General features: G+C 43.6%; 1 protein-coding gene across 1 annotated transcript; it reads right to left on the reverse strand.

Annotated features, from left to right (window-relative positions):
* Positions 1-1,825: 1,825 nt before the first annotated feature.
* On the reverse strand, positions 1,826-17,050 carry EIF3B (eukaryotic translation initiation factor 3 subunit B). Its single transcript, XM_062503283.1, has 19 exons — positions 16,452-17,050; positions 13,124-13,316; positions 11,991-12,110; positions 11,840-11,897; positions 11,056-11,184; positions 9,887-10,044; positions 9,153-9,284; positions 8,994-9,060; positions 8,846-8,892; positions 7,882-8,092; positions 7,226-7,298; positions 6,670-6,792; positions 6,423-6,501; positions 5,457-5,595; positions 5,134-5,259; positions 4,585-4,662; positions 4,090-4,198; positions 3,582-3,699; positions 1,826-2,484 (listed from the first exon to the last, which is right to left on the reverse strand). Exons 1-18 carry the CDS (start codon positions 16,882-16,884, stop codon positions 3,596-3,598), a joined length of 2,379 nt encoding a protein of 792 aa, XP_062359267.1. The 5' UTR covers positions 16,885-17,050; the 3' UTR covers positions 1,826-2,484; positions 3,582-3,595.
* Positions 17,051-21,342: the final 4,292 nt, after the last annotated feature.

Below are 21,342 nucleotides of genomic sequence, written 5' to 3' on the forward strand. Positions count from 1 at the left end.
TATCTTAATGCTTAAGGTTTGTTTCCTTTCCCACCCAAATTCTGGACCCTTAAGGGCACTCAGTGGAGGTACAAGTGCTGTGGGAAGTCTTTTTCCCCACCACTCACAGCTTTAGACAGGATCTACAAACCTGCTCCTGCTTTGGCCATCCTTCTGAAGCCCTTCTAAAGGCACAGGCTGAGAAGCAGTGGCAGAGAACTCAATACTACAAAGGTGGATTCAATCCCCCAGGACCCTCCTCCCTCCACTGCTGTTCCCAGATATGGCAAAGAGGATAATTTACCAAGTACATTCCCATAAAGCCATTTCAGTAGCACATAATTTGCAAAAAGCATGTGAAGTAAGAAACACAAGAGGAAAGATCAAGTAATTGAAGGGAGTAATGACAGAAGTGGTGGTGTTAGGTGAGAGAAAGCCTGAACTGCAGGTCAGTCAAGATCTCATCAGCTTCCAAAGCTGCTGCAGGAACAATTTTGGATGCATTTTTTTGTGCTTTTTCCTCCACTGATGATCCACACTTCAGAGAAGCATCTTAGAAGAGAACTCAATTCATTCAATACTGGCATTAAATTTAATTACTTAGAAAACAGCCAGGAATAAACCACAGTAGCCTATTAAACCTTCATTGCATGAAGGAAGGGGAAAAAAAAAACCCTTCCAGTTCCATTTGTGATTCAAAAAATGGTTGGGAAGTCAGCTCTTCACAACAGAAGGGTCATAAAAATGATTCCTGCTATGCAAGTTCAAGCCAGCATTATTTACCATGAGGCTGGGGAGGCCCTGGCACAGGTTGCCCAGGGAAGCTGTGGCTTCCCCATCCCTGGCAGTGTCCAAGGCCAGGCTGGACAGGGCTTGAAGCAACCTGGGATAGTGGAAGGTGTCCCTGCAGGGGTTGGAACTGGATGAGCCCTAACATCCTTTCTAACCCTAACCTTCCATGATCACTGCAGAACTTAGTTGTGCTCTAAATTCTTCTGCACCGTTTTTCTAGAAAGTATTTATTTCCAGTTGAGAAATGAGGCTGGGAAAGGCTACGGAGTAAACTTAAAATCAACTGCATGGATTATGAATGAACAAATGCAGAAAACTGGAAATACAGACTTTTGGAAAAACAACGTGCTGATTGAAGAGTGAGTTGTGAAGAGGACACTGGAGTTAATTGAAGCATTTGTGCATTGGCCATCACAGCAAATTTACCCGATGACAAAGTGCTGAGAACATCCCTGTCCTTTGGCCCCCTGCAGCTGAGTGGGGCTGTCCTGTGCCCAGAGGGCCTCCCACTCCAGAGCTGTCCCACCCTGCTGCACAAGTGAGCCCTGGGCTTAAGGAAAGCCAGCCAAGTGCTGACCTTGGCAACTTCCCTGCCCAGCCCAGGAGACAGGAACATCCTCATTTTCCAAGGGCAAGGAACAGGCCAGCCTCTCTCACTGCTCTGACAATACTCAGTTCTACTCACAAATGCAAATACAGAGAAGCTGCTGCACCAGCTCCGAGTTCTCCATCCTGACCTTGGAGGGCTTTGGAAATGGAACCAGTAAGTACCAGTAATGGTACTGTAAGAAGGAACAAACAGCATGTGCATAGGGCAGTGCCCTGGAAGCCTGCAGTTTTCACTAGTAAGATACACTAACCCAGTAATTCCTGAGGCTTTTATCAGTTTGCAAATGGTTTAAGAATCCAGCTATTTTCTAGTCACGCCACCACGAGCAGGTCAATGTGACAGATTAATGAGCTGTACCATATTGTAAAAAACCAAGCAACCACAACACAAAGCCAGAAGGGCCATGAGGAACTGAGATTTGAAAAAAAAATCTGATTTGTAAAAATGATTAGGCAATACAGCAAACACACTCACTCTCATTACTGGGTGATGTTGGATCATTCAGGGAATAAATCCCTACAAACAACACATAACCTGGTTTTAGTATAGGTCTGCTTTTATTTCCATATTCAGCTCTTTGAGGGAGACATCCTTTCACAATCTGAAAGGAGGAGGGTATAGCCCACTGTAGTGCTGCTTCAGCACACTAAAACACATCATACAAGAAATGGTTCTGGTGACTTTTCCCCAACCCAAAAGAACACTTGTCCGTGCCCTGGGGACACAGAGAGAGTCCTGGAACCCAAACATTGTGTCTGTGAGATAGGGGTGCACTGGTGAATCTCACCTCACTGGCAAGAGGCAAAAAAATGCCAGCTGGCAAGGACTGCACGGGAGTCAGGAAGTAAATACTGGTAGTAGTGGATTTAAAAAGAAAAAAAAATAATCAAACCCTAGAAAAAAAATATAAATTTAAAAGCAGCGCCTTTCCAGTATCTCACTGCAGCAGGCAGCAAGACTTAAAGGCACTACAATGTGTCAGAATGGAGAAAATCTGGTGCATCCACCCTTCCAGAGTGCAAGAATATGGATTAAGAATTCCAAAGTTGATATAGGCTTTCAGAAAACAAACGCACTTCTTTTCAGCACAAGATCTGGTGGAGCTGCAAAAAAACAAAAAAGAGCTGAGTTAGTTACTGTGCTTTTATACAAACAGCTCAGCCTCAAAGCTGAGGTGGTGAAAGCCTACACCAGCTTGTGTTTCACCTCTTCCTAAACTCACGTGGCTTAAATCCATACACTAAGCAGCTTCTCTCCCTCTTCCTTCCATAAAAAGATCTCCCATGTATGGAACACATAAGCCAGACCCAAATACTGTCAAAGGTATCAAGGCTATTATTTTTCTACAGCTCCAAGAGGCACATGTTGCACCTGAGCTCTTCAGATATCTGGAGGCTGAAGAACTAAAGGGTGACTTACAGGTGCATTATTTCCAGTCTCCCCTTCCTCTTCCTTAAGTGAGATCCTAAACATGACAGAGCAGGAACCCACTGCAAGTTTTAAATCCTGTCAGTGTCTGTGAAAGTATTTTTCCTCCTCAATACAATGTCAAGCTCAGTAGGACGTTTCCTACAAGAGGGGCTGGAAGTAGCCTCCATTGCCAACATAAAATATACTAATTCACAAGAAGGAGCTGGGAAAAACACTGAATTAAATACAGGATTTCCCAACAAGCCATGCCAGTCATTACACAAAAATCTGCTACCATGTGAACTCTATCCAACTTTTCTAGAAAACAGTAACTGAGATCATGCAGATATTTAAATATCATCTCAAAATACTATCAGCTCACAGACAAATTTGGTATAATCTTTAATACACTATTTAAACTGTGTTCAGTCTTGGACTAATATGCAAATCTTCCAAAAGGCAAAATTCCTATCTCATGCCAACTACAATTCTTCCTGCTGATGAACTTACAGGTCTGCAACACTGTGTTCATAAGCTTACGCTGACTCTGTTGTGGGTTTGATCTCTCTGGAAAGACAGCATGTACAGAATATTCTGTTCAGTACAACTCACAGATCTGATTGTCTGCAATTACTTTCCAAAAAACACTGCCTTTCCTAGCCACAGAAAAAAACATAAAGCAACTCTGAGAACAACACATTCACCAGCTCAACAGACAGACCTAACTCCCTAAAGTGAATTATCAACTCTATAGCAATAGTTGACAGAGTTTCTCTCAGAGTTATCTTACCACAGTTTTATTAATTACTCTGGTTCTGCAAGGGTAATAATTTCTTCATTGATAAAAAATTCCACAGTCTCCTCCTCCCAGTCATCGACATTGCTGTCCAGCTCATCTGTGTCTACCCCTGCAATGGAGAAAACATCAACACTGAACACAACAAGCAAGGCAGCAATGGAATGATTTGATGCTCTTGGCAGAAGCAGCCCTTAGACCAGCAGTGAAGCAAGACGTAAAGAGGTATTTGGTGCTTTAAATCGTAACAAGTACATGTGAAACGTATTCAGTGATAAGCGAGGCACTACTGCCTCCTACTACAGTTTTATCCCAAGGTCAAGCCAATGCCTCCCCCCCTTAAATCCTGCCACGGATTCAGGACAAAAAAAGTACAAAGACCCTCCAGAGAACAGGGGCCTGGCTTCAGCAGGAAGCAGAGGGAGGAGAGAAGGGGAGCAGGCCCTGCAGGAGGTGCTGCTCAGCCCAGCCCAGCCCAGCCCAGCCCAGCCCCGGGCCTCACCCCCGCGCAGCTCCAGGCGCTCGCTGCGCTGCTCCATGTACAGCTCTTGTGCCATCTTGCGGTACTTCCTGAACTCCTCCATCATCGTGCGCCGCCGCTCCACCAGCTCCTGCGGGGACAAAAGGGCTGCTCAACCTGCCCCTGAACCAAACCCAGCCCCGGCATTCCTGAGTCTAGCCTGGCTCTCATAAACACCTTCTCTTCTCTAATCAGAATGCTGTTTTGGTGAGGTGTCCTTTATTCCTAATTTGAAGAGCTTTTCTTCATTTAAACACTAATGCAGCAACACGCTAAGGACTCCAGAATTTTACCACAACGTAACACCAGTTCCTCTCCAGACTCTTTACAGTAGCACCTCTCTGAACAAACCCACTGGACTAATTCTAACCATCTGGATACAGGAACATAACATCTGTGATACAGGAAATGTAACTTACATGTCACCAGAGTAGGCTACAAGAGTTTAATTTATATTACATTTCAAAAGTGTCTTGCCTTTGAAGCTTTGGACTGGCTCAGGCGATCCTTCTGCTCAAATATCTTGGAGTATTTCTTCAGGTCCTTCTTAATTTGCTGTGAAACAGGAAATTTCATTTCAACTGGAGTATCAGACTAGCAATTAGAACCATCTTCTCTAAGAACTCCCTTGGTAGGCCTAAGCAGGCTATGTCCTTCCGAAAAACATCTCTCTGCTGGGCAATTCCCCTTCACTATAATTTTGTGCCTCCTGGCTTATAGATCATGTAAGTGCTTCTCTACACAAACAACTAGTCAAGTCTGAAGAGCAAAATTCAATTTACTTTTCTTTATACCCTTTCATCATACCCTAACTGTAAGAACAACTGGTAACCACTTCTATTTTGAGCTTATAATACCTGTTAATATCTGCAGACATTCCCAGAAGTGAGGTCCCACACAGCAATGTGTTTATTCACACATTCAGGGAAAAAAGATGGTTGTGTAACAAACCTCATCCTCAAGGAGTACACCAAGCATGCTTTATACACCAAATCCATGTCAACACAAAGTCCTTGAACACCCCACCTTTATCTGATCCTCGCTGAGCAGGGTTGCTGGTCGTGGTCTCCAGAGAAGCTGACAGAATCTGTCTTTGTTGTTCTTCTGAAGCAGACGGCCTTGAAAGGTCCACAACCAATATGCATTGTCCACCTGGAAGAGCAGTGCAGCAGCTCAGCCAAAATAAGCTTTAACTTAACACTGGAGTGCTCAGAAATTAATGTTTAAAACTGTGGTGGAGGTTAAGTAATTCTACCAGTGGCAGGTGCTCATTTTCTCTTCCTAATCAATAGCCCTTTCCAATACCACTGCAAGAGCAAGCAGGGGTGGGAAAAGAGGTGCATCAATACCTTGTGGCTCCACCAAGACACAGAGGTGACAATGTATCTGCCCGTGGGGTCCCACTCCACGTCGGAGGCCGTGTAGTGCTCTGCGATGTTCATCATGGTGCAGTCAGACGTGTCAACAAATGCTAAGGCACCATTCATGCTGCACAGGCAAAACAAGACATTGCTTTACACACCAGCACAGCCTGGGCTTTAAAAAACATTTCACAAGCTGCATCCCTACAACTCCTCATTACAAAGTCTCACAGCAGCCAAGAGACAGGTTTGTACCAGTCTCTGTGTCTGGAAAGGAATGCAGTGGATAAAAACAAAACAGCACGTAAGAACACCACCACTTCTGTTTCTATATTCAGGGACTCTTAAGAATACAAATAAAATGGGTAAAAGTCACAGTAAAAACATGCTCTAGGCAAGCTACAGCCAAAGTTTAACAATCATATGCTTAGACATAGTAGTGAAGAAGACATTAAAGAAAATATTTCTAAGATGAACAGCAGTGCTTGTCTGAAAGCACATGAAAGCAAATATTACAACAATAATTTTCACTTGCTTTAAAGTGAAACTTTCTTGATGAATCTTTCACAAAGCAGCACTGTCACTAACAGGTATTGCCCATGAAAAGGCACAAGGCAATGACAACAAATGCATCACAAGAGCCATAAGCATGCCCAAACTGGATTGGCTCAGAGTCAGTATTTAACTTAAACAGCTGGAAGGTGTTTCTAAACATCCACTTTTCTGTTGAAAAACGCATTCTTTATTTGGTGTGGCAAAAATAAGATGTGAAAGCTGCAAAGGACTAAGATACATCCTGAAGTTGCATGAGAGGTGCAAGATGCTCTGCCTTTGCTGTAATCCTGATAGAGCTGTGCAAAAGCAATCAGCATTGACAGGGACACCAAACTCTTCTTGGTGAGATACTGTAGTTCTCTTCCTCCTTTAAAATCAATGTGGTGGTGTAACACTTACCTTCTGAGGCCAGCCAACACTACAAACTGCCCCTGGGGACTCCAAAATATCGTGTTTGCCTGCTGCTTGTCAAATGTTTCTGAAAAGAAACAAGGCAAATTCACAAAAAGATCTCAATCCATCAATTACAAGCATCAACCTCACTAATATCTCACAAAAATCACAAACAGCTGCAATTTTGAGTTCATTGCATCTATTACCATGCAAAATGTTTAGTATCTGCACTTCTCACTTGTTTTTCACTTACTTATGAGTTCTATTTTCCCGTTGTTTTTAACATGGTAAAAGGAAACTGAAATTCGTGGAGTTTCTCCATGCAACACAGCAAACTTGCTTCCATTTGGTTCCCAAGCAAAGGCTATGATGCTCTCTGTAACAAGAGGAGCAACAACTCTGTTAAAGAACAGCACAAACCTCTGATTTCAAGTAATTACCAAAGAGGGAATCCATCAGTTAATACTTTCTTTTAAAATACAAGTTGAGAAGGCAATTGCGGGGAGTTAGGGGAGGTGTTCATAACTATAACTCTAAGTCTTCCATCACCTACAAAATACATTCATATTAATAAAAATGGTAGGGCTGATAATAACACATTTTCATCTCTGTCATTTTTCAAGTCAGTCACAAGCATGAACAGCAACAGAAGTTTTGATTTCTCATTTTTACATGAGACATTCTGCAACATTAAAATCCAGCTCTTTTCCAAAGGGTAAATTCCTAATTATATAATGTGTTGACAAGAATTTATAAAGCACCTCTACAGAAAAGTTTAATCTCAAAAGTGAGGGAATACTTGGCATTACCTTTCATTTCCACCACATCCACTGGCACCTGTTTCTCTCTCATGCGGAATATTTCAAAGTTGGTCACTACTCCCTGTAAAGGCCAAAATCACCTCGTTACCCAGCACAAAAACAGCAGAGCAAATAATTTTATCCCTAGGCATAGAAGGACAACTCCACAATTAGCCTGTTAGGACACAGGATGAGAGTGAGTCAGGGTTAATTCCTTTAATGAGACCAGATAAATATAGAATATACCTTTTTACCGAAAACACCCCAAATTTGTTCTGACAAAGAATTATTTAAAGAATTATTAATTAAAGAATAATTTCAGAATTTCTATTTTTTTTCAGACTGCTATAAAATTTAATTAAGACAGATGAATATGTGGCACATTATGTAGCTTGACCTATGTGATGTTTAATAGCTGCTTAATTTTGAGCAGAAGAGGAGAGGCACAGACCTGTCAGAGACCAAGAGGCCTCTAAAGTCAAAGCAAATCCTGGATGCAAACATCTCACACATTCTGCTTTCATATGCTTCAAATTCCAATGGAAAAAACTACGTCATGCCAAAACTATTTTTAATTTACACTGCCTTTATTTAAAGACAGTACTGTAAGAAAAGAAGGCATGAAGCAGAAACAAATTTTCCCAATAAAATCATAATCCATGTACCTGTGTGCCTTTGGGAGTCCTGTCTACCTTCACACACAGGTAGTCCCCATTCTTCTGCCAGTGCAGTTTACAATCTACCACGTTGAACAAATTCCGCACACGAATTTCTTGTCTAGAAGGCAGCTGCATCAAAGTCACTCTTGCTGGGATGTCTTTGTCCTCAGGCACCCAGAAAGCAATTATGTTACCACCTGGAGACCATGAGAAGTCTCTACAGGAACAAAGTTAAAAACATGCCATTTCAATTTTTCAGTTAGAGATAGTACAAGCAGAAAGCACTTTGCTCATTGTATCTGAATGTTGCACAAAGATTGACTCCGGATAATAAAGACAGGCACAGATACATAACTAAGGGCATTTACTGAAGATACCTAAAGAGATTCTTAAACAGCTATATAAATTTGCTGTATCACCAATGTTGTCTCATCAGTACATCTCACCAAAAAGCAGGGGTTGCACGCAGAGTGTGCCAAAGATCTAGGAACAAATGAGCCAAAATAAACCCTATTAAATTACCACAGAGACCATCTTCTTCCACCTGGGTACACTTAATTTTCTTGTTGCTTTACAGAGATGTACTTTAAAAACTCTCACAGGAGTCAGTGTGTCTTGTGCAGACACAGCACACTGCTCTAAGCCAGCAAAATCACCTTGTATGGGAGATACTCTCTAACAAGCTGCATTCCAGTGTGGTTTCAAAGACAAGGAACACAACTCTCAAGATAGACCCTGGATTAAGCAGTACGACAAGGAGGATTTCCAGGCACAGAATCTACCAAATGTGTTCATCAACAAGTTGAGAGTTTTCCATTTTTTTCTGCTACTTTGGCTAATTTGACCACCTTGACATGTAAAGCTCTTTGCTCCAGGCAACAAACTGAAGATTCCTCTGGCCATAACAAATCCCCAGACTAAAAGATTCCAGCTAAAGAGCACAGTTATGACTACAAGGGAATAGACTCACCTTATTCCATTGATTTTCAAGCTCTTTTTGTCCAACAAACCCATAGACTAAAAGATGGAAAAAGGATGAATTTTCAAGTTAGTAACATACTTATATTCACACAGGCACTTTCTACTCTTGTTATTATGCAAAAAAGGCAAGCACTTACAGGTGTTTCATAGATGCTGAGAGTATCTGAAGTCATTCGAGCAAAGAATTTACCATCATGACTCCATCTAAGCAAGAAAGAAAAAAAATTAAATTGGATCTGCCTTTTTATTAAATGAAGTCTGGGACCACAACTCTCTAATTCTGTTTCTCAACCTACTTAAAAATAGGCCAGTGAGCTGAGTTTTCACAGTGGAATCCTCTCTTCTTTTGGCCAGTCAGAATATCCCAGATGATGATAGCCTGAGGGTCATCCTGTGTGTCCATTAAAGGGCTGAAGGTCACTAAATACCTACAAAAGACATAATAGAATTCATTATTGAAATTTAATCTAACAGGTCAGTACCAGCAGGCTTTCATTCAAGTAGTATTTAAATACCAGGCACTTTAAAACAGCAGTTTCTCTAATGGGATTTTTCAGGGGAGGGAAAAATAAGAACAGGATGATAAAGGAAGAGAAAGTTTCCCTGGCATCCCTCTGGCTGAAAAGGTTCCAGATTTGTGTGCAAGTCTTTCCATATTGATGTTAGAAGGGAGAACTCACCAAATACACTGTTACCTATTATATAGTTTTGACATGAGACTAACACTGGTTTCAAACCAAAGATCATTGACCTTATCCAACCCAAATTACAGGAATGCTGGGCTTCTCCACTGAAAAGTAAATAATCTCTTTAATACAAAAAAGCATAAAACCCAACTGCTTCCAAATGTGTTACTTGAAAACTCAAATGAAAATACATCTCAGTCCTGAAATTATTTTATCCTTCTCTCCAGAGCTCTTAAGTGTTAAAAAGATCTTAAGAAATTAATTTCAGCACTCCAGATTTGGATGATGCTGCTGATGCCTCATATTTTTGACCCCCTAGCCCAAACCAGTATCATATTCTGTACCTTTCACAGGGTGAGAAGTCAATAAGCTGCACTCCTTGGTGACTAAACCTTTGGATCTGCTTGAACTTCTCTCCACCCCACAGAGCAATGCCTCTCTGGTGGAATGTAGCCAGGTATGTGCCTTTGGGAGACCAACGGACATAGGTCTCTGTCCACCTCTGGATTTAAAAAAAAAAAAAAGTACACAAAAAAAAAAAAAGTTTAATTTCATGCTGTGTTCCTAAAAGGGAAAGAATTCCTGTGTGGCTTGCAGCAGTACATTTTGTAAATCCCTTTACTAAGTAAAGATCTCGGGATCTGTGATAATTGTGGGGTTTTATTCTGTGCACATAATGTACAGTTCCTATTCTTTACGTTGAAAACTGTCAATTGAGACCAACTTACAGATCACCAAAGATGGTTTTCATGTACAGTGACTTCCTTCTCAGAATAACAGTTAAACACAACTAACACCCTGGATTTCCTTCTTTCAGCCTTGGTAAGAACATACTGATCTCAGAAGTAAGGGTAAGCATTTCAAATTTCTCAACAACACAGCTCTGGACTTTCAGCTAAGTTAGTGAGATCTCAGCAATACAGACCACAGCTGGAGACCATGGTGATGAGCAAATACTCTCACCATCCCAGAGCCAACTTCCTCCTACTGTAATGCACAGTGGTTATTAAGGAAAACGCTCCTGGGTCCTAACAGTTCCCAGCAAGTCCAGTGCCTGCAGCAGACTAACTCTGCCTTCTTTATGCCATTACCAAACCAGCTATTCCTCTTTAACACCTCTGTGGTCAGCACAAAAGCAAGGAGTCATCTGAAGCAGCAAACATAAGCACATATTCAGCTGGAATAAATAGTGCTCATCAAACTCTGACTTTGCATTTTCAGGTCTTTCTGAATCACCTACAACAGAGGGATGAAGGAAACTAATGGGCATCGTAGAGCAGTTAAAAAAAAAAAACCCAAAACATACACCACCACAAACTCTTAAAAAATTCACAGTTCTTTTACCTAAGCAGCTAAGTCTAATTCTAAAGGATGCAATTTCACCACTCTTCATAAGGAAGAAAAAATTATTTCAGCAATGGAAAAAAGCCTTTTTTTTTTTTTTAATTAGAAAGCTGCAATGTCACAAAATGAAAGAGACTGGCAGTGTATCTGCAATCTCCAGGACACTCACTGCTCTGTCCTCAATTTGAACAGGTTCCTTGATGTCATTCCAAAAAATGGATGTCCGGTCTCCTGACTCAAAGATCACACTGTACTGATCCCTACAGTCAGGGTCTTCCAACCAGTATCGGAGATTCCCCTGAGAAAAAACAGAGCAAAAGACTATTAGTTAGTCAAAGGCTAAGCCAGCAAGTTCCAAAAATTAGTATCTACCTGGCAGGTGGGAGCTGGTCTTACCAAAGAGTGCAACTTTGGGGGTCTTACCACTGCCAACAAGTTTTTGAAGTGAAATTAAAGAATTCCAACTACTGCATGCTGGAGGCTGAGAGCACACCATAAACAGGCAGACCTTCAAGGTGTTTTGATGATGTTTAAAACTTATTTTAAACAAGAAGTAATTTGGTATTTGGTTTTTAAAGAAAAACTATTCTTTCTTCCACCAGACTATTTACAAAACAACTGGCAACAAACACCAAATTTGCCTCAAACAATTAAGAATATAAAAAGGTGCTTTTGAAAATCTATTTTTAAATTACTTGTGCAAAATTACTATTCACTCTAACATAATAAGAGTAAATTAAGCTTAACACTATATGTAACTATTAAGAAGAAGCACCGAGCTCCTCCCATCACTGCATGATGGTGAGCATGAAGAAACAGGAGCATGTGAACAGCACTGCTATTTGCAACACCATTAACACATTGTTTCTATTTTCATATGGACATTTCAGCAGTGAAGTAACCATTTAATATTAAGCTGAACAGTCTTTTCCACTTTTCAAAAAATTTCTTACCAAATCCTTAAATGGTTGTTTCTCAGGAATTTCCCACTCATCACTGATTGTCATGTACCTGAAAGAGTAATTTGGTTGGTTACACTCCATGCAGGAACTCAGCATTAGAATCCTCAAATCTACTGGATAGCACAGAATTGTTTGCACTCACTTATCAAAGTCTGTGAACAGGTTGACTCTGAAAGTGTGCTGCTTGTCCAGTTTGTATCCATCTGCATTCTTCACAGCATCCACGGCATGGGAGGGAGACATGTACTCCAGGAAGATGTATCTGCAAGGAAGGAAAACCAAAGTACAAGACATTGTTGACTGCACAACAGGCCAAAATAAAGAAGAAACAATGGGGATGAACTAGGAATTCAATACAGAGCATCTACAAGATAACTTCTTGTCTTGTCCCTAACCAGTTAGGGTCAACAGCAAATTAATCTCCATTCTGGCCACAGACTCACACACATTTTTTGGCTGTCTAGGCCTGATCTCAATCAATCTGATATCCTTCCTGAAACGGGTCAGACATAGCAGTGAATGCAAGCTCAACACAACCAGGACAACAGTGAGAGACAGGAACATGCAGGTTACATCCACAGCTCTTCCCAGCTGAGTAACTGGTCATGTTTAGGAACTATAACTTGCTGTTACAGGCATCTCAAAGCACCACCATTGTTTTTTCAGTTACAGAACTCAGCTTCCTTCTGGCCACTTAATCCAACCTAGCCTGGAGCCCAGAAGACTAAAACTAACGGTACCCTGAACACCATCAGTGTCTCAAGCAGAGGTATGAACAGAGAGACAGAATTATTTTCATGCTGATCTTACTGAAGCAACAATCACTCCACTCCAGAAAACTCTTTTAATGCTTTCCTGAAGTATGGATTCCTCCAATACTCAGAATAAATGCTAAAGATATTGACAATCTATTTTGCAACAAACATCCAGACATTGCTACTAAGTTTTTAGCTCAAGAGGACCTTTAACTTCTGCCATAGCAGAAAACTAAGAAAAAACTCCTCATGTAGCACAGAAATTTGTCTCCACACCCAGCTAACTGTTTCTATAATTAAATCCCACCACTCTCCACTATGAAGCCTAATGAGCTATCAAGCTTCTCAATTCCCTCTTGTTTGTCACTGAGACTGATGTCTCAGGCTGAGGTAGAAGAAAGTGATGATAACAACTATGAGGCCACCAAAAAAATTTGCCATAAAGTATTGACACTAACAATCAAAGATAAGCCAGAGCTGTGTTTCAGTTCTTTCTCCAGTTGGAGTTATCATGGCTTACCCTTTTGTTTTTCCATCTGCTTCTGGATAAAATTCATTGATGATCTTGCCAAATTTGGAAAATATTTTGTGGATGACATTCTTCAGTTTCTCCAGTCGGTCTGGTCCAACCTGGGGCACGTTATCCACAACAATCACCGAGTCTATTCCATCTGCCTCCTGTGGCTGATCTTTCAGGATGTCACCAAGCAGTTCTGCAAAGACAGAACAGACAGAAAACTAAGGCACTGCTCACATCATGAAGGAAGGAAGACAAAGATGAAAAGACCAGTGAGATAAGAAACAGAGAGACTGCAAATTTCAAGAAGTTTCAAGAATCATTTCAGAAGCTTGGTAGTGAATGAAGGTTCTGTCAGAACAACAATTGAAGTGAATGCACAACAAGCACATCCTAAGTGACAGGATGATATGGTTTCAGGGCAAACTTTAAGCACCCAGATCTTGAAGTCTTTCTTAAAAACACACTTTACACACTGAGGTTGTCAACACTCACACTACCAATTTTTTTCAGGAGATAGAACTGGCTCATAAAGTCCTCAAAACTGACAATAGCACAGACAAATGCATTATTTACTACCTGACCTCTGACCAGTCCTCTTGCTCAAATTATAACCAGGTGACTTTAATAAAAATAAATGTAACCTGTACCTCCCTCCCAAATTACACAAGTTTCAGCATAATTCAAAACTATCCACCATACTGGAAGCTCTGCATGTCTCAAGCATCACTATCATTAAGAACTCACACTCCATCTAAACCTTTAATTAAGCACAAAAACGAAGGTCTAAGGCAAGACACTGAAAGCCATATTTAAGCTTTATGAAGACAAGCACACATGTTTTCACACTGGATATTCTTCAAGCATATTAACTCCTGAATATGTGTAGTAATTTTTAAGATTATGTGAAGATCACTATAAAATACAAGACTACACAGAAAATAAGTACTCCACCATACTTTTGAATTAGATAAAATTTGGAGTCAGACTATCTATAGCATGCAGACTAGGAAGAAAATCCAAACACACGCAGACTTAAAATATGAGAACAAAGTAAAAAAAGGTATTGTATATGCTGATATTTCAAAGACATTATATCTTTGATGGTTTTGTAATTCAAGAAATTTTTCTGCCCAGAAACATCACTGGAAAGATCTCTAGAAATGAAGAAATATGAGAAACATGCTCACTTTGAATTTCAAACTACTAAAAAGTTGCTTCCTACAACTTTAAGCTTCAACAGGTTATTACACATGAAGCTTCCCATTGATCTGGGGCAAATATGAAAAACAAATATTTAGCCTATTACCACCAAGATTATGTAGCATCCATAGAATGTTGTTGTTTGTAATATTTATCACACAAAAAGATCATCGCCAAATGTGTGTAGGAACTACAAATAACAATATAAAATACATAAAATTAAAGCATGCTACATAAGGACATTTCCACTGAAGTCTACAAGCAAAAGGAGAAAACCAAAGCAAAACACTAAAGGGTAATTTTTAAGGCTCCTTTAGTAATTTCTTTCATAGCCACATCTCACAAAAGACTTTGTAGGCCAAAGAATGCATGTTTTGATTCCTGATCAGGAATGCAACACCCTGTATTGAATCAAAACTGTACCAGACTGAAGACAAATTCCCACACTGTGCCCTTAAATTCAAGATGGTGAACAAAGGAATCTTCAAAGAGCAAGAAGCTGGTTCAGCCAGCTTCTGATGCAGCCAGAAGGGAAGCAGGGTGTGGTGGGTACAGGGCTATCTTCAGCTGGCAGTATTTTAGGGACCACTGTCATTATCTGAACTAAAGCCTCTCTGGTACCTAAGAGGTTGTCCAACACACCCCTTCTGCTTTAACTTGGATCAGCTGCTCTTCCACACCAACACCACTCGAGGGAAAACAAGAAGATCTGAGATGTTCCAGTCCTACAGCTGGTGCATCTCACAGGTGCTCCTGAGGATCTGTGTTATTATGAGCATTCAAAGAGCCTTGGTTTGGTCACACTGGGCTGCTTTTCTCCTTGGGGAGGCACCAGAAGAATGGGTAAGGAATAAGGAAGCTCAAGAAGCAATACACACAGATGGAAAGCCAGACCAGCTGACTAAACTTAAACACTGTAATTCAGCCACTAACACTGGATTTCATACAGCTGAGAAGCTAACCAAAATAATTAACAACAAAATAGGTGGGGATAGAAAATAGACCCAGTTTCTAAGAAGGAACTGAACATAATCCTAGATGTACATGAAGTGTATTAAGCAAGCACTTAACAAAAAGAATCCAGCTCCAAGACAACTTTTTCAGAGTCTCTTTAAGAAACAAAATAAAAGTTCAAAGAGCTGTTATACAGACTGCTAAACTGAGAATAACAAACACTTCCTTAATCTAGGATATTTGGCTGCTGTTTTATTAAACTAAACAAAGGACTCGAACACAAGAACGCACCTGTCTCACTGCATTCCACTGCCAGTCGAGGTAACTGGCTGATTCACAATCCTGTGCTTTAGAAACATCTTTCCACTTTTGATACATGTAACAGACCCTACCACATGCAGAATACACTCACAAGAGAGCCTGAAACAGCACAAATGCTGAACAGATAATGGGGAAACAAGTACTTCTACTATTCATAAACTAAGAAAATTTATCTGGAAAGACCCATCTGAAAAACACCAAATTAGCACTCCGACCTCTGTATGACAATCCTATGTATAAACATTTATTGTACGTGCTGTACACAACAGCTTGGCCATTTTAAAGAAGTCAATATCCACTACTTTTAAAAGACCCTGGGTTGACATTTTTAAACTGCCAGAAACGATTTTCCCCTACTTTCTTGTCAGAGTACCTGCATCACATCTTCATGAGCAGTAACTCTCCTCAAACCCTAATTACCTACGGATTTCATTCTGGGTGCATGGGAAAAACAAGAACGATTAAACATAGTTTGCAACGACCACATCAGCCATTCAAAAATTCTGCTTCTATAGCTGAGTTTAACCAAAGGAGGCAAAAAGGGAGACGAGCTGATGATTCCACTCAGGGGGCAGCCCGCAAGTGAGGTGTAACAGCGATTTTAGAACCACTAGCAGTAGGATTTAAGACAGCAGCGTTGTGGGGTGCGGAGATAACTCAGAAAAAAAGATCACTGAAGAAGCACAGCTGCGATGCAGACGCGCACGCAGGATGTGGAGCTGCTCAGCACCAGGCCGGGGGCGCAGCCGGGCCGGGGCTCGGGGCAGAGCGCTCCCCGGGCTGGCCCCGGCTGCCCACGGGCTCCCCCGGCTCCGGGCAGCGCGGGAGCCCCGCGGCTCCCCCCGTCCCGCACCTTCGTCGCTGATGTCGTCCACGAAGTCCTCGGGGTCGCTGAAGGAAATCTCATCCTCGGGCTCGGCCGGGCCGGCGGGCGCGGCCTCCCCGTTCTCCAGCGCCGCTCCGGGGTCGGCCTCGGCCGGCGGCTCGGACTGGGGCTCGGCCGCGGGCTCGGAGCCGGGCTCGGGCTCGGCTTTCACGGGGCTCTCGCGGCCGGACGGCGGCTGCTGGGGCTCCTCGGCGGCGGGCGGCGGCTCGGGGGGCCCCGGCGGCGCCTCGGACTCGCCTCCTCCTTCCTCCTCCTCATCTTCCTTCTCGTCCTCCTCCCGCTCCTGCTGCTGCGGCGGCTCGGCGGGCGGCTGGGGCGCGTCGGTGTGCTCGGGTTCTTCGGCGGGGCCCTGCGCGCCGGGCGGCGCGGCGGCCGCGGGGCTCTCCTCGGTGTCCTGCATGGGGCGGCGGCGGCGGCGGCGTCCGGGGCCGGGTGCGGTGCCCGGGTGTCGGCGCGCGGGTGTCGAGCGGTGTGCGGTACCCTGCGCTCGCCGCGGGTTCTCGGTGTCGGGGCCGGTCTCGGTCCCGTCCGGAACGCGGCGGGGAAAGGCGGGGGAGGGGCGGGGCGGCTCCTACGGCCGGGCCATGTGCGCCAGGCCCAGCGGCCCGCGCGCGCCGGCACCTACTAACGCGCGCGGGCCAGAGGGGAATCCCGGTGCCCGCTGCTGCTCCCGCCCGCCGCCGCCCTCTCTCCCCTCCGCGCGCAGGCGATTCCGGCGCCTTTGTCAGCCCCGGCTCGCTCAGCCAGCGGCGCCTTCTCCACCTTCTCACCCCACTGCGCACTTGGCACCCCTATTTCCTGACTGCTGTGGCTGAGGCCAAGATGGCGCCGCCTTCCATTCTACTGAGGTGGGGTCCGGCCGAACCATTTTTTGGGGGGCGCCGTTACACTTAACTCCCTGCGCGTGAGGCCGCTCGGCACGTGTCGCTGCTGGGCAGCGGTGACAAGGCAATGTCGTGGTGACAGGACAGCGCGCTGGCACGAAACGCGCCCTACCGCCCCCCTACAATCTTTCACCATGGCTTCGCCCGAAGGCAGTCGGCGCGCGCGCGGGCGCCACCAAGCTGGTAGAGGGGGACGCACGAGGTGTTTCGCTGACATCGACGCGGTTGTGCCGGGGCGCGGTGAGGGTGGCGGGTCAGCGCACCCCCCGCGCCGGCGGGGCCGTGTGGTACGGCCCGGCGGTAGCGCCACATCAGCCCGGCGGGATAGCGGCGCCCAGAGCTGAGGGGGCGGTGGCGGCCGGGCCCTGGTGGATTCCGAGCGCCGTTTTAGTCCCGCCCTGACCTTTGCGGGTTTTAAATAACGTTTTTCCTGAGGTACAAGGTGACGGTGGCCATGCCGCGATATCTCTGCCTGCATCGCGAGAAGCCTTAAAGGTCTGGTGACCTCCCGGTGCGGCCGGACACACAGGACAGGGATTTGAGGGGTCACCGTGCACAGTCCTGGCGTCTTAGCATGGTTTTTAAATGGCTTATGAAGTGGTAAAATTGTCCCTTTTCAACGTTGGCCGCGATCATGACTTAATCGATTAAAGCACCGCATTCTGTCCCGGGCACCTCAGGCTGATGAAGAACTATATATAGTATGTTCAGAGTGGCTCAGAGAACTTGGAATTTGCCTGGGATACCATCTTGAGGCGACAGTTTTAGAGAAAAAAGTTTCGAGAAATGTCTCGTCTGTTCAAACTTAGAGACGAACACGTGCATTTTGAGTAGCATTTCTTTTACTATCCCAGTACTTTCCGTCAATCATCAAAGCAGACAACCGTCATCATTAAAAAGAAAAAAAAGCAGAGAAGGTACTGTACGTGGTATTTTAAAATTAGATATTGCTAAGGCAGACACGCCAGCTGTGTAATTTTTCAGGGAGTCACACGATGGCATCCGAACTCCAGTTCCACGGGCTGTGTCCGTCCCCTACTGAAGGCAGCTCCAATGAATGGAAACGATGACTGGCACTTTGTGCAGCAGTTTTCCCCCCTCATTATACCGTGGTAGCTGACCAGACCCTGACTTCCAGGTCAGCACCAGCACTGACATTAAAGTTAACAGAAAGTGCTGTTTCCTGCCATCACAACCACGCATTTTCCTAAATACTGGGCAGGACATGGCTGTTGTTCAATCCTGGTCCCAGCTGGGTCCTCAGTAATCAATAGCTTTTCCAGGGGTCTGTATGAGGTCTGTGTTGCTTTTGTTTCACCACTCCCACAGTTGTCTGTATTGCTGGAATGTGCAATTTCTGCAATTGCCCTTCCTGTTTGCACTTTTCCAGTCATTTTGGTTAAACAGTGGATTGAAGCCTTGGATTCTCCTTTCCCTGACATTGCACGGGCTGGTCTTTGCACTTTCCTGTACTTTTCAGCAACTTTTGATTTATCTGCTCTTCCTTCCTTCTCCCTTTCCTTTCTCTGTTGAAATTTCTCCTCAGTCCCTGTCCTATCTCACTGCTTTTCTTTTTTCTTCCAGCCCTTACTCAGCAATCTCAGGGAGAGCGGAACAACTTTTAAAACCAGAGATTTTGGCACTGGCAGCTGAAGCCTGTTCCTTTAAGTACTCCACATGCAAATCTCCTAATCAATGGGAAATTTGGGGGAAAAAATGTTGCAGAAATGGCTTTTTATAACACAGCTCTCCAAGCAGCAGTGCCTCATGAATTTTATTGTGTGCAGGTGATCTGAGAATAGTGGAGCTGACAGCTCTGTTTCCTAAACTGAATTCTGAAGGAGTAAGCAAGTTCTTGTATGAAATTTCATCTAATCCTGACAGGACGTGCCTGGAATGACACGCTGTGAGGCAGGGCCTCGGGTAGGGACCTATTTCTGCATTGCTTTTGTCACCTGGAACCTGATGGCTCAGCCCCTCTGCTCTGCTCTGGTGAGACCTGACTGGAGCCCTGTGTCCAGCTCTGGGGTCCCAGCACAGGAAGGACGTGGACCTCTTGGAACAAGTCCAGAGGAGGCCACTAAGGTGATCAGAGGGATGGGGCAGCTTTCCTGAAGAAAAGGCTGAGGGAATTGGCATTGTTCAGCCTGGAGAAGAGAAGGTTTCAGGGTGACCTGACTGTGGCCTTTCAACCCCTGAAGGGGCCTGCAAGAAAGATGGAGAGAGATTATTTACAAAGGGGAATGGCTTTAAATAGAAAGAGAGTAGGTTTCTATTAGATATTGGGAAAAAAACTCTTCCATGTGAGGGTGCTGAAGCCCTGGCACAGGTTGCCCAGAGAAACTGTGGCTGCCCCATCCCTGGAAGCATCCAAGGCTAAGCTGGACAAGGCTTGGAGCAACCTGGGATAGTGGAAGGTGCCCTTGTCCACAGAATGGGATTGTAACAAGATGATTTTTAAGGTCCCTTCCAACCCAAAACATTCTGTGATTCTCTGACACATGCCTTTTTTTTCCTTTAGTGTTTATTGTTTCTTTATGCTCAAGGTTTTCCAGAAGCTTTTGCTGCTGTTACAGCAAATATGGAAGTGTTCAATAATTTAAGCAAATTCTTTCAGGCCCTGTTGAAAAATTATTTCTGCAATTGAATTATTTTCCACAGTATTTTTCTTCAATACTCCAAAGCAATCTTCAGTTGAGAATATCTTATTTATACCAAATAAATAGTTATGCTATTAGCTTAAGTACAGACCAATCAAAAATCTATAGCTAAATGAGAACATGTTGATTCCTCCATTCATTTTCTCCAAAAATGCTATATAGGCGAAAAATCCTGTGGTGTTCAGAAGTGCTGAGCACGCAAAACTCTGCTCGGCTGCTGTACAAACATGATTTGAAGGGCCTCTCAGCTTAAATAATGCCATGCTTTTTTAATTTTATACACAGCTTTCGTCTGCACCCACGCTCATGGGGACTGAGCTGAAATAGCACTGAGGGAGGAGGAAAAGGAGAATCACCCGACTCATTCACATCTTTGTAGCAGCATAAAAACTTCCAAAGGGGAGCACTGTGGTCACAGGTACCCCTGAAATAAATCTCACGTCATAATTTTCTGCTTTAGTTCTCTCTGCATACAGTGGAGGTGGTTATTTAGCTTCCCATGGTTAAGAAATATCAAGAATTCCCTGTTAATTAGGGAACGTATCCAATCCTTTGGACATTAAAACCATAAGGCATTATTATGGGTTGTAACATCTCTATCCAGAGGTCCAAAATCTGTAAGGATTTTTTTGTGTCTTATGGTGCTTTCAGGAAAATCACTATACAAAATATGTGCCTTTTTTTTTTTTCACCACTGTCAACCGTATTATTCCTGACTAATAAAGTACAGGAAGTGGGGAAAAAAACCCCCACTATTAAAATGAGAGGTGCTCATACATGCCATTCTTATTTTTATGCAGTTTTGGAAAGTGTATTTCCATTTCAAATGTTCATATTTATGTGTTTTTCTGAATAGCTTAGTGTTCATTTCTACCAAATTTACCAAAAATCCAGGTGCATGCAGAATATAAACAAAAAAATAGTGAGCATAGGAAACTTGATTAATTGCCTAGATGGCAGTAGAAATGCCATGGAAAGGAACTCAGCTAAAGAAAATACACCAAAATTGACTTGGAGGAATTCATCTGATGAGAGGACAGTCTCAAGCTGTGCCAGGGGAGGTTTAGGCTGGACGTCAGGAGGGATTTCTTCACAGAAAGGGTGATCAGACATTGGAATGGGCTGTGCGGGGAGCTGGGAGAGTCACCGATCCTGGAGGTCTTTCACGATAGAGTGGACGTGGCACCCAGTGCCGTGGTCTCCATTACAAGGTTGGTGTTCGGTTATAGGTTGAACTCCATGATTTCAAACTTTTCCAACTACAGCCTCAAAAGTTCATCTACTTTTCCTAGCGCACGAGAAAGCCTCCCTGAA

Source organism: Cinclus cinclus, chromosome 16 (assembly GCF_963662255.1).
Source record: "Cinclus cinclus chromosome 16, bCinCin1.1, whole genome shotgun sequence".
Classification (NCBI taxonomy): Eukaryota; Metazoa; Chordata; class Aves; order Passeriformes; family Cinclidae; genus Cinclus; species Cinclus cinclus.